A 13,446-nucleotide genomic window follows, 5' to 3' on the forward strand; every position below is an offset into this window, starting at 1 on the left:
ACAAAATGACTTCACAAACAGTATATGATATGATTAGTACAGATGATGCAGCGTCTGCACAAGTTACACAAACTTCCCGACTGCTTAAATAGAATGGAAGTCATCTTTCTTCGCTCTCCACTATGTGCATGTCGTGACATTTACGCTGATTGTGTCAAAATAAAAACATGAGTTTTTAAGTAAGAGTGTGTAAAAATGAATTGGAACTTATCTGAAAGGCAGAACTATCCCGTCGGGCTGGATTTTGGCCCGCAGGCCGTATGTCTAATCCCATGGTATAGATACTGTTTACATACAAATTACTGTTTAAAAGGTCATTTAGAAATGTCCTTATTTTAATAAAAAAGGGCATTTTTTTTTCAATTTAAAAAACATTAAATGATTCATAAAAACAGTCTCAGTCACGGGTAATCAATAGGCGGCCGGCGGGCCACATGTACCTAATCTTTTTGTACATCAGATATCACCAGTTCACAACTACGTATTTGGATGCAATGCGCTTCTCACTTGAAATGACTCCGTAGCTGAGGGATTATCACTGCGTAACCATGGAGACAGCAAGGTCGGCCGTCATAACAGTGCTGGATGGCAGTCAGCAACTTTCCAAATACATTCAAACTTCCTGGAGCAGCTCAAATGGAAATGTTTATCTGGTCGCGCTCCGATGAAGCCCGTCATTGCATTAAAAGCAGGTGTGGGTGTGACCCACGATTCCAACCCGTCACTCCGTCTGCCCCCGACCCAATTGCACAATACGCAGTGAACCCCGTTTCACTCCAGCAATGAGCTCATCTTGTTTTTCATTGGCTGTTTGTTATGACAGCAAAGTATATCCTGCACAAATCACAACATGTCAGCGCATCCGACGTCGTCAGCACATCACGCCCACTGGCTGCTTGATGTAATTGGATGTGATCCTGTGTCATCGCATTCATTTCAAGTCTTTACATTCATCTGCACCCATCAAGCGTGAAATTACGTGGCCACGTCCTTTTTTGAGCTTCCTGTCAGAAAATGCGCACCTAAGCAAAGTGTTGAGGTTTTGGTCGCACTGTGACGTCTTTGTCCGGATGATTTACATGATACATGACGAACATCTGGCCTTTTCATCCACAATCATGTGGAACCCTAAAGATAAGCAGAGCTGCAGTGTTGTCGGACGGGCTTATTTGCACAAACTGCACTGCCAGCAGAAACTTCCGATAAACACATACAACATATCATGCATTGCTACTTATAACTTGTAAGAGCCAAAAGCACTCCAACAACCGCTTTTTTTTTTTTTTTCACAAGCCATCGCTTGGTCGTGCTGCATTTTGTTGTGTGGTGTTTTCATCCCAAACTTAAGCTTCGAATTATGGAAGGAGGCCACACTCGACCAAAAAAAAAAAAAAAAAAAAACAAGAAAATTTCCATCAAAGCAAGCAGCAGTGGCACGAACTTTCAACTTTTAAATCTGACGGTTGCGGTCATTTTGGATTCCCACGTAAATCTGGAACACAGGAAATACAATATTAAAAATAATAGGCAGATTTGTTTGTAAACCAAAACACACACTTGTAAATTGTCAACATTTCAAAATCAATGAGTGGCCTCATGTTGTCCAGTTAGTCAAACACGCCATCAGCCAGATGCACACAGACTTGTTGATGAGCGTCGCCATCCACTCGAGGGAAATGAGCAGAGACGTCTTCTCCACTAGCCAAAACATGGCCCGCTCAAGCCAATAACATTTCAGCAGTGGTCCTCCCCATCTGCTTCTATTTAGAGCATGCGTGTTCGTTAGCTCACATTGTCGGCATTATCGGAACACAAACAGCATATCGCTTAGAGACTCCAGCTAACATTTGATCATAGCTTCTGCTTGCTGATTGTTCAGTTTTTTTTTTTTTCAAGAAAAATGACACCATGCCAATAATGATATAGTCAGAGGTGGGAATTTTACAAAATGTTGTCGGTCCGTCATTTGTCATCTGTCAACGGCTTGAGTACCCATTAGGTATTCCCATATGTTTATCGTTTTTTTTTTAAAGCTGAGGGAACCTGTACTCGTCAGTTGGTCAGTCCGTCACTCCGTCCATCAGTTATTTCGTCACATAGTCCGTCAAAAGTCTGTTTGTTTCACATGCACTTATTTGCCAGTCTATTAAACAAGTGGCGGCCTCCAGCTGTTTTAAACAGTCAAACAGTTTTAATTTAAAGTTTAAAATGGCTTACCTTAACTAGAATCCACTTCCACATTGTAGCCAAGGGTAAAAAAATCCAATCCAAGTAATGCACGCCAAATACTCTTTATATATATACTGCGCTGCTGCTTCTTCTTCTTCTTCTTCTTCTGCTCTTTGGCACATACCGCCACCTACCGTTCATTTATAGTCAATGTCTCGCGATCAAACACACAAGACAATATTGAATATAAATAATTTCGCCAAGCTTTAACAGAAAACCACAACCATGAAGTTTTATCTTCAAATAAATACACATACATAAAATAATAGACTCAAACAAACATTTTACATTTGTGTTGTCTTCTGCTTCAGCATCTTTAGCCAATCACAGCCAGCCATAACTGTCCCTGAAGTGGTCCTGTTAAAAACAGGATCACTCACTCTCACTCATCTATAGCCAATGTAGCTCTCTCGGGCTGAGAAGTCTGTTGGTACTTGACCCGGTTCGTGACAATTACCCTGGTGGACGAACCATTTCATCAGTCTGACGGAACGTCCACCCTTGGTTATAGTATGTGTACAGTAAAGCCTTTATTTACCAAGTTTTAGCCCGGAAAACCTGCACAGCATCTGCTGGTTGCGTGTACGTCCCATTCATCATGTTTCTGTCGACATGAAATGATGCAGCAGCCCATGACTCGCCGTCTAATTTGAATATGAGATCATTACACAATGAAATGTGAAATGCTGCTCTTGTTATTAATATGTACGTCAACTGGAGGCTGTCAGTTCAGGTTGGCTTCAGTCGGCCCGTCTGCTGAGTTATTTATGAGTGTGTGTGTTTTTCTCATGCTTCTTAGGTTGTGGTTTGGGGTGAGTTCAAATCAATTTCATTTTTATTATTTTAGTTGGAAAAACATAAGGCTTGACATTATGGAGATGTAAAAAGATGCCAAGATGAACAAAAGTAACGAGAAAATTTGTAAACACAGCAGAAACAAGAGCACCCGGGAGAGCGCTTACCTCCGCCAAGACTGAACAAAAATGCATGATGGTGGCAGACGAAATGCTAACATGCTGTTTGAGTACGACTGTGCTCCAGATGACAAATCAAAGCCCATGAAAGCCTTTTCAGGTGGTGAGTCAGCAGGGTGTCTTGTCAGGTCCAACATTAGTTAACTCTGAGAGTAGCGTTAGGACAACTATGGATCATCTTCTGCCTTCTTGGTGTTGAGGACCCGAAACTGAAATTATCTGTGCCCAACCGCTTGTCCCTGATGGGGTTTAAATTTTGCTTGAAAAAAATATTTAGTTTGCCGTTTTGTTCTTGGACTATGTGCAGTTCCATCCAAAACGGTGAGGTCATTTCCTTTGTTATTGACATTCTGGTTTCAGATTAAAAAATGAATATGAGACAAAAAGACATGAGCAATGTGTTCAACAACGCAGGACAGAACCCACCCACTTTTCAATTGAGCTAAATTATTGGAACACGTGACTGATGGGTGTTTCTAGTTACTCATGATATAACTCATGATGTAGCAGCAGAAGGACTTTGAAGGTCTGCAAAGCCATTTTGTCGGGAAATATGCAGAAAAATGCCTCGAAATTGGGTGAAGCTTCATCATGCAACAAGAAAACAAACCAAAACACACTGCCAACCCAACAAAGGACTTCATCGGGAGGAAAAGGTGGAAGGTGGAAGAATTACAGATGAGGTGGAAAAAACAAGCGTGTCTTATTTTAAACAGATTTGACGAAAAGCTTCCGGTAATTCTAGATTTAATATCCGAAGTTCGGTGGCACAAATGGTGTGCCCATTGCCGACCAGTGACGGCATCACAGCGTTGGTGTAGTCCAAGTGTGAGCGCTCTCATTTCATCGGCAGCTCAACCTCAAGCAAGCTCGTCTCCCACATTTCTTGTCACACCTCTCCCACATGCACCGCAGCTCCGCCACATACTGTATGTACTGTAGATTCCTCTGTCAATCAAGCGCTCCTGCTCTCAAAAGCGCCATAGCACCAAGCTGCTGACTAAATAAAACTCTCAGGGTCTGATGTACCGAAGGTTTGTACGTTCAAAAACTTGAATAAAAGCTCAGGCCAACATATGTGAGCGCTGATATCCTAACCTGCGAGCTCCTAGTGAAGCGTCTGCAAAACGGACAAAATTGCCACGCAGTTTATTTTGCGTGTTCTCAGAGGTACAGATACAAATGGAGTGATTTAACATGCACATGTGATTTATCAAACCAGGGACGAATTTCTGTAGCGGATTTTGAGTCTTTAAATAGCTCAATTGAAAGGCAGGTACAAACCGGCACGGCTGTGCGAACCCGTGACTGTGTTTACTGAAGCGAGGAGGCGCAGGCAAAATGAGAGGCAAAGGGGAGGCTGGATCTTTTCCTCTTGTGTTTGAAACGGCAGAATCTAAATTGATGTGGCATATTGTCTATTTTAGCGATGCAATTATGGAAATTGTGAATGATCTCAGGGCTGATCTCATTCACTGCCATTGACGTGCACTTGTCTATCATGTTTTTCAACTGGAATTGGTCTAGGAGCATCTGAGGCTCCTCCACAATTTTGAAACTTAGAAACAACTTGATTGATGCAAAATGACCATTCGATGATATTGATGCCCCATTTGGATATGAGATCAACACAGGTTGGGAGTCCACTGGGAGAAACGGCCTAATTCTGTGCAACCGACCTTCTCCCTACTGCTGATTATAAAAGAATGGAAAAAATGCGTGTCAAACTTTTTTTTCTCTTGTGAAAGGAGAGAGTCTATTATTTCAGTGTTGTCGTATATATAATGATGGACCACAATATCCTGTGGGTCTTGACTCTTCCACTGACACTTCCAATTCCATCAGTTCAAACTTGATTTTTGTTTTTGCACTGTTCTCTTAGTTATTGTGAAAACCATCAGTTAACAAGTGTTTACAAAAAATAAGATGGAGAAAGAAGAGGTGTTAATTGGGGGAACAACTTAATTATGAACTGACACGTGTTAAGTGCAGTTATCTACGATATATGTCTAAGTTAATGTGTTGAGATTTTTTTTCATTTTTTTTTTTTGTCAATATTTTCTGTTCCTTGTTCATATGTTCCATCAACAAACAACCACACATTACCTAAAGCGCAATCTGTTACCAAGTGAACGCGCATTTAGGACCTCTTATTTGAGATCTTAATGAATCAGGCACAGAGGGCAGAATTGTGGATTCCATGCAGAGTGAATGCAGGATTTCGCTTCCGCTGTTTGGGATTTTTGTAAATCATCAAGTAAAGTACACACAGAGTGGAGAGCAGATTTGCTAAGGTGGTAAAGGTTTGGTCCATCATTGGTGCCCCCCCACACGGTTTGTTTGATCTTCCCGGGTGCTTCACATGGTGTGAATATTAGATGTCCCTGTTGACACCTGCGACTAAATGACAGCCAAAGGCTAGAGAACAAGCCTCCCTTGTGGCTTGACACATCTGGTCGGAGGTATTGTGAACTTTAGCTCTCATAATATCTTGGAGCTTATTGGATTTCACATGCAAATGCAATCTGGTCTGATGAATGAGTTCATAACCCCCTTGCTCCGAGATCCATCATGTCTCCCTCTTCATGTTTTGTGTATTGTTCTTTCATTGTTTTTTTTTTATGAGCATTATTAAATAGGCTGAATTCTTGAGTGCTCTCCAAATCTCATAAAGATCGGCCTGCGTTTTGTAATTTGCGCAGGCTGGTGTGTATCACTGGGAGGTCTCCACTTGACGGCACGGCTATCGTCCAAGTGGACGTGGATCAGAGTGGGACGGGAACGTCAAAGGAAAGCTTCTCATACTTGGTGAGTATTCAGTCGTGCAAACTTCCGCATTCTTCTCTTCTCTCTTGTTTCCCGCTACCCACCGGGAGAGTCCTCCCCAATGAGCCAGCTGAGTGTTAACAGATGCTCCTTATGGCTTGGAAGAATGCGAGGGTGTGGGAATCTTCAAACGTTTATCGGGGCAGCCACCCAGCACCATTGTCATTCTGTGTTGGCTGCCAGTAAAAACAAATAATGTCCGCCGGCTGTGCTCGACGGTTGTGTTAATTGACCTCGGCCTATGCAGGCTCCCATTAGATGAAGCGTTCGCAGGGGTGGAAATACCCATAAAAGCCGCTTGTGTCATCTTATTTACAGGCAAAGAGGTTTTAATATTCAGCGAGACTGAAGCAGTCCATCATATGAGCAGCTTCTAGGGGCGACCCCGGCTGTGAGATAAATCAGCCCCCGATCTTGAGGCTTCACTTGATATGTAAGGACAAAGGAAATCCGGGACAGCGAGCATTACGCTGCACAGCTCTGGAAAACCCTTTTGGCCTCCCATCCCTTGAGATGTTTCAGACTAAAAGCAATTGACTGCAGGCTGTTGAAGGGAAAAGAGTGGAAGAAAGGGAAAATAGTTAAGGCGACAGGATATTTGTCTCTATGTCTTTCGTCAAGCCTCAGGAAGGAAACATCTGCCTCCTTACACCCGCTTAGGCGCCCAAACACACAATAGGTCTCCTCCGTGTACACGCTGAGGAAGTGAATCCTGTCAGCCAGGATGAGAGCTTTCGCCCAGAGGCGAGGTTCACCGAGGGGTAGAGGCTTCGGACCGAGCGGGAATGCTGATGCGAAGTTGGATATTCATCTTCACCCGCCCCGCACCTGCGTGTGTGTGGGGGTGTGTGTGTGTGCACGCGCAGTTTTTCATGTGCATGCGTGAACAGTAGCGATCGTGCAAGCTTTAGGTTTCTCCCGTCGTCACACTCGCCTTAACTGAGCTGCTGCTACAGTCAGCAGCTGTCTCGGCCAATGTGAGAAGACGAGATATTTAAACCCCAGAGCTTGAGGAAAAGTTGCATTTTTGTCAGCATGAGGAAATAGCACACACAGTGAACGATGTTCTGCCTTTTCAAGCTTTAGGAAAAGATCATACTGGGTGGCCAAAAGCAGATTTATTACTTAAAAGTGACTGCACACGATGCACATTTTACACACCCCAAATGAAATTGTCGAAAGCAAACTTTTATGCTGGAAAGCTTTTTGTCTTCCCTTTTCATATATTAAATGCATTCAGTCATTTGACAACTTTTTACTTCCAACACTTAACTTCCTTCCACAACAAAACACATTTGTTTCCCTAACATCTGTTTTACTAACAAGTGACAACCTGTCAAAGTTGAGAGCACATTTGCAGCTTAGTCTGTAAGGATTTGGGTTTGAAGTACTTGGCCTGGGGTCAGGAAGGTGTGAGGTTTGACAACCACCACAGACCAGAGAGCAGATGACCGAACGACCAAAGCACGGCACTGATCCCTCAAGTCGGGAGTTCTAAATGTTGCTATGAATAGAATTACCACTCAGAAGGTTAATGTTCTTCATGTTATTTGCATTCAGGTCCCAAAGATGCTGTCCATGGAGCCAAGGAAAGGCTCCCGGGCCGGAGGAACCCGAGTGACCATCAGTGGGGAACACCTGGGAATTGGTTCACGGGTTCGAGTCATGGTCAACAACACGCTGGAATGCATCATCACAGAGTGAGGAATCATTCTGTAGTCGGCAATAAACGATTCAGTCCTCTTGGGCATGTCATTAATAAAAGATACAAATGCTACGCTCTGATTTATCTTTCCACTTAATGAATTAAAGCTTTGTACATTGCTGCTTGTAACAAAAAGACCGAGTATTCCAAGAGGGCTCGAACCATGAAGCGGGAAGAGATATTCTGAATGCTAACATTTCCAAGACTGATAAATCTTGTGGATTAAAAACGGTGCTTTGTTGAAGTCCTTTTCCTGTCTTTTAGGCAAACAGATGACCGTATTGAGTGCACCATGCCTCCAGCCCTGCAGGCAAGCAGCGAGTCAGTGCGAGTGTGTGTCGAGTTTGAGAACGTGTTGTGTCAGAGTGAGCAACTGAGCACCATGTACGTGTACGAGAAGAATCCCACAATCAGCTTCATCAAGCCCGATAGGAGCTTCCTCAGGTGGGTCACGCGGCACATGACGCTAAGGCTGAAGCTGATTTTTCCTTTTTTGATCGAAATCACAATTCCAGACAATGCGATCATGTGATCAATTTAGCTTTGCTAAGGGACTGTATGGCGGTAATTTGTTTGTGTTAAATGTATTTATTATATTAAAGAAAATTTGCAAATACGTTTACGTGAACAAAAAAATATTAACTTGTCACATTTTAATAACTTGATAGTTTCATGATAATTTAAAGATAATGACCAACCATGCCTCCTCTGTTTCCTGGGTTTGGTCATGTGATGTTCACAAGCTGAGCCCTGATTGGTCGTTACCTGAGCCCTTAGGCACTGTGCTGTCATTTTCAGTCGGCAAAAAGTGGCAAAATGGATTAAAATTTAGATGGATTAAAATGCGTCGTTTGATTGATTTGTATTATTGGGGGCACATAGACTACATTATTGTAAAGATTTATTTTACTTGACATCCCTTTAAGTATATCTCACAATACATTCAAATTTATGCATGATGTGCATTTTCAAATCAAATCAGATTTTATTTGTGTAGCACTTTTCATCCATTGAAAATGCAACACAAGATACTTTACAGGAATAAAAACAATCAATCGAAAGAAACAACAAAAACATTTCAAAAATAAATCGTAGTCGTAGTCCATGTCAAAATTATGAAAAACAATTTGAATATGGTCTTTCATTTATGCACTATGAACATGTAAGTTAGTGTAAAATGTAAAACATTTTGAGTTAAAAAAAAAGAAGCATAAATCTAATCGAAATCGTAATATGTGCCAAGAAAAATTGTATTTCAATCTTTTCCTAAAATTGTTCAACCCCGAGGCTGTTGTTTGCTTTTTTTTGTACGACTTTTTGGGTGTGTGTGTTTCAGCGGTGGCAGGACTATCACAGTGGTGGGCCACGGATTTGACCTAGTGCAGAGTGCAACCATGCAGGTGCCGGGAATAGGACAAACTGTGAGTCACCACCCGCACTTTGTGAGAACACGATTACAATTTGAAGCGGTACCGTAGACATCACTTGCACGTACTGTACTCCCATGTGGCAAAAGGTCAGGCCATCTTGCACAAAGCGCATGTCATTTGAGTAAGGCAAAGCCATTGAGAAAACAGCAGAAATGGCTTGAATAATGAATTTTCCGTTCTTCTCCACCACCATAGTTTGAATCAAAGAGACGATGTTACGTGAGGTCAATTGCTCTCAAGGAGCAGAATGATAGCCACAATTTATATTCCGGCTGTTAAGGTAACTCAAAAATAGACAGAGTTGACATGATCATTGTGGCCACTTTTGTGATTTGCATTTTTGGCGCTCAAAGTACAGTTGTAGAGTGGTCGTCAGCTAAGAGGTGAGCCATTTTGTTTTGCTCGATAAAGCACAGAAAACCCAAGCAAATATATTGTATGTGCCCGCTGAGAGAAAATGTCTTACACAAATCTGATGATGTAGCTTTGCTTCCTAATCTGTCCGTTTACAATTGTGTTCTCGTCTCAAGATCTTATTTGTACAGCCACTGATTTATCCTCATCACCCACACATTGTGCTGGCTTCATTAGATTTTTTTTTAAAGATGTCAATATATATATATATATATATATATATATATATATATATATATATATATCATATCATATAATTCACTTATTGTGAGCGGTCATATCCCAATGAAGTGCAGTTGACTGTACATCATTAACATTATTTCCTGTTCTTTCTGATCTGTTTTCCAGCTGTGCGCATTTGTTTCACCCTCCATGATCACATGTCCATCGCCGCCATCCAGTCAGTCCCAGCCGACCTCGGTGCAGTTCTACCTGAATGGAGTCCTCTACGCGGGGGACCGCCCCACCTCCTCTGATATTGAGGCCAATGAAGAGGAGGAGGAGGATGAAGAGGAGGAGGAAGAGGAGCTGCATACAGGTCACTTCCTGCTGGAATACGTCGAGGACCCTCAGTTCTTCACAGCCAATAAGGAGAAGTTGATTAAACATCACCCAGGAGAGCAGCTGACACTCATCATCAATGTGAGTCACATGACATTCAGCCTTCATCCAAAACAAATTTGGCACAATTGATGGTATCTTCAAGAAGCGGATAAACCTTAAAAACAGTATTTTGGAGCTCGTGACCGTGACTAGGATAGTTTTTTATATTTTGCACTCAGTTGGAGACATCAGAGGTGTCCAAAAAAAGTCACGGGTTTGCTCTTCATGTGTTCCATGTATTCATGTTTACATCTTTTGACCCCTTTGGGCAGGGAATTGGTGGGATGGGATAGAACGGATGGAACAGGCACGTACATGCATTAAATCTGTGACCAAAAGGCCACGCTATGTTCCCATGGAATTTTAGCCATTTTTTTCCTCCATATACAAGTGGTGCAAATCTTTCTCAATCCCAAAGTCCACGGTTCGACCCGCGTTCCCTCCCAGCCCGTGGTGTTCTGATGCGTCCGTCACATTTCTCACGGCTAAAACATGCGCATTGGCTAGCTTTGGAGCAAGATTGCGGCCCGGGCAGCGGAGCTTCATTCCGCTCTGCTGACGCCAACAATGGCGTGGGCACATGCTGTTGCTTATTGACTGTTTTTCATCAACAATACATTCACTAATCCATCTCTTGTACCAAAACACGCTAAATAACCCGATACTCACACGCACACTGTCCAATGTGCTCTCTCGCTCTCTCTCTCTCTCTGTCTTGCTTGCAACAATAAAAGCATGTACGAAACCACAGGCATTTCAGGGTAATTAAACATATGGCTTGGCTGTTGAAAAGTTATAGGGGAGCATGTAAGATTTTTCCTGTCCAACTAGGGACTGCTTCAATGTTTTGATACGCTCTGTTACATATTTTTACGTTTAGTAGCATTCACTCTGTTTTGCTACAGCCGACTAAGTTCCTCAGCCGCACTGTCTGCTATGACCAAATTTTCGACTCTTTAAAAATCTTGACGGGCAGCCACAGCAATCACAGCCTGTTGAATCTGCCAATGCCAACCTGCCCCCTCCCCCCCGCACCGTGTTGTCTCATGCACATCCCGTTTTGTGGCTGTGTAGTGCACATTGCTGGCATTGGGTTGAAATCTCCTGTCACAATTTGGTTCTTTTCATATTTCTTCACATGTGGGTGTTATTTTTACAAATTCTTGATCAATCATAAGTGTTGAAAATGGCTTGGGCTCTCAGACGATGAATTAATGGTTGAACATACGCAGCTTTTGGGGTCTCCTGAAAAGGTTTGATTTCGGAGGTACAAGGTTTCGGCCGGATGCCAGCGACATGTCGCAATAAGGTCTTAAACACCGCAGTTTCTCTCCCTTTGGTACAAAGTGTTGTTATGAAAGCAGGAAAAAAGACTGTCAGTAGTTGGCAGTTCTGGCCGTTTCATATCCACAGTTTAACATTCGCAAACACATTTAAAAGATTTCATGACACCAATTTTGCCTTTTGGATATAAAAGTCCATCGTGGATGTCAGACAATGAAAGCATAGAAGAATATCATAAGCTTTCCTTTCGTGAGGATAAGCAGCTCAGATAATCGCTGGCTGGCTGGATAAATATTTTTTTTTTTCATTGATATCAAAAGCATAATTTCATTCTGCTGGAAATTGCACTAGCGCGTGCATCTTTTCTATTGAGGTCTGCTTCACACACTATGGCACATTTTGTACGTTGTGGTTTTCTGAGAGAGAGAGAAAGAGAGAGTGAGAGCAGGCACAGTGAGTACATTTTTGAACGTGTCAAATAGTAAACAGTGGTCTTCTGATTATAGGCTTGTATGATGAATGCTCGTCAGTCATGTGTTACAGATATCCTAAACCATAATTGTAAAGAGTTGTGACTGGATGCTGCAAATTGCCGTCTGTCAGCACGTCATGTTAATCTGCAAAAGCTGTAGCCTACAAACACCGCGACACACACATTCAAAAGATGCTTTTCTAGATCACGCATGCATTATTATTCCATTACAGATTTTCATTTAACTCCTTTACAATACCTTATTATGCATAATGTTACCGAGGGCTGCGATATGATCAAATATGCTTTTTAGGATTAAAGCTTTGGTCTTGCTTTTGCTGAACACTTAGGCCTACTAAGCTACTGAATTTTAATGTTGGTCATGACGGTGGAGTTAAGTATTTTTTTTTTTACATGGTACTTGCTTAAAAAAGTTTGAGGAACACTGTTCTAATGTGAGTGAAGTAAGGAGAAGAAAAGTGATAATAAACATGCAATCATGAGTGAGAGAGTAGCTTGTTTATTTTGTGTGCAAAGGAAGCCGAGTGGTAAACTGAACCGTTTCCACTGCAGGGCTCCGTGCTGCCGTGTGCATATTCACATGGACCACGGGCGTTGAAAACACATTAAAGGCCGCGTCCCAGGAGACGCGGTGGCTCCTCGTGTGGGCGCTGGAGGGGGATGGGCTCCCATATACCTGTGTTGCCGCGACTTGTCATGCACCTGTCTGCACGGATCCATCCAGCCAGCCAGAGGGCTCCCCGCTTCAACACCGCGTGACGCCACATGACACGACATGCTAACGGCGCAATCGGAGGCCCACGCTGGCGTGCTGCTTCCCCTTTATGTTAGCCAGCCTGTGTTTGCGTCAATGACTTGTGCTGTTTCCTGTTTTATTTTGAGACTTGAAATTTGACTTGTGGTTGACCTGAAGGCAGAAACTAGGCTGGAAAGACGGGAAGACAGTGTGTCTTTATTAGGAATTTTGCTGTCAAGCAGAGGTGAAAATAAGATGCGGAGCTGAAATGTGGCTAGGTTTGGTTTGGGTACATTATTTTTTTTCTGACAAAGTGTTGATGTTGTGTGTGGGTTTGTGCACATTTTATAAGATGCCGCAGCATACTTTTCCATGATAACGTGATGCCTTTCGTGTCAGCATGTATGTGTGCATTCGGAAGCATTTGTTGACAGAGACCTGGGAGGTGGCATCCTGCACTGGCGACAGGAGAGGGCCTTCAGGGTGCAATCAAAGCAAGGAAGCACTCTTGTGATAAACACGCACACACACAGGCACACACACACACACAGTTCCTCACTTTTGAGAAAAAAAAAAAAAGGGGAGGTGGGGCGGGAATTGCACTTCCATCCAAATTGGCTCTCACTTTCCTTATTTTGGCCTTGTTCCGTGTTGGTAATCCCATCGTTATGGTCGCCAAGTTAATTGTTGAGAAATGTGAAATGAAAAGAGGAGCCTCGAAACACAAACAGTCTCACAATCAAAGCCCCATA

General features: G+C 42.7%; 1 protein-coding gene across 1 annotated transcript in view; it reads left to right on the forward strand.

Moving 5' to 3' along the window:
* plxnd1 (plexin D1) overlaps positions 1-13,446 on the forward strand; it is a 75,202-nt gene that overhangs the window by 36,741 nt on the left and 25,015 nt on the right. The window contains exons 14-18 of the mRNA XM_088291125.1: positions 5,906-6,011; positions 7,590-7,729; positions 7,999-8,178; positions 9,071-9,155; positions 9,927-10,220. Of these exons, the coding sequence (XP_088147251.1) occupies positions 5,906-6,011; positions 7,590-7,729; positions 7,999-8,178; positions 9,071-9,155; positions 9,927-10,220 (805 nt within the window). The remainder of the gene's footprint in view (positions 1-5,905; positions 6,012-7,589; positions 7,730-7,998; positions 8,179-9,070; positions 9,156-9,926; positions 10,221-13,446) is intronic.

The sequence above is a fragment of the Idiotropiscis lumnitzeri genome, chromosome 3 (assembly GCF_059441095.1).
Source record: "Idiotropiscis lumnitzeri isolate Australia: NSW breed Sydney's pygmy pipehorse chromosome 3, RoL_Ilum_1.0, whole genome shotgun sequence".
Lineage (NCBI taxonomy): Eukaryota > Metazoa > Chordata > Actinopteri > Syngnathiformes > Syngnathidae > Idiotropiscis > Idiotropiscis lumnitzeri.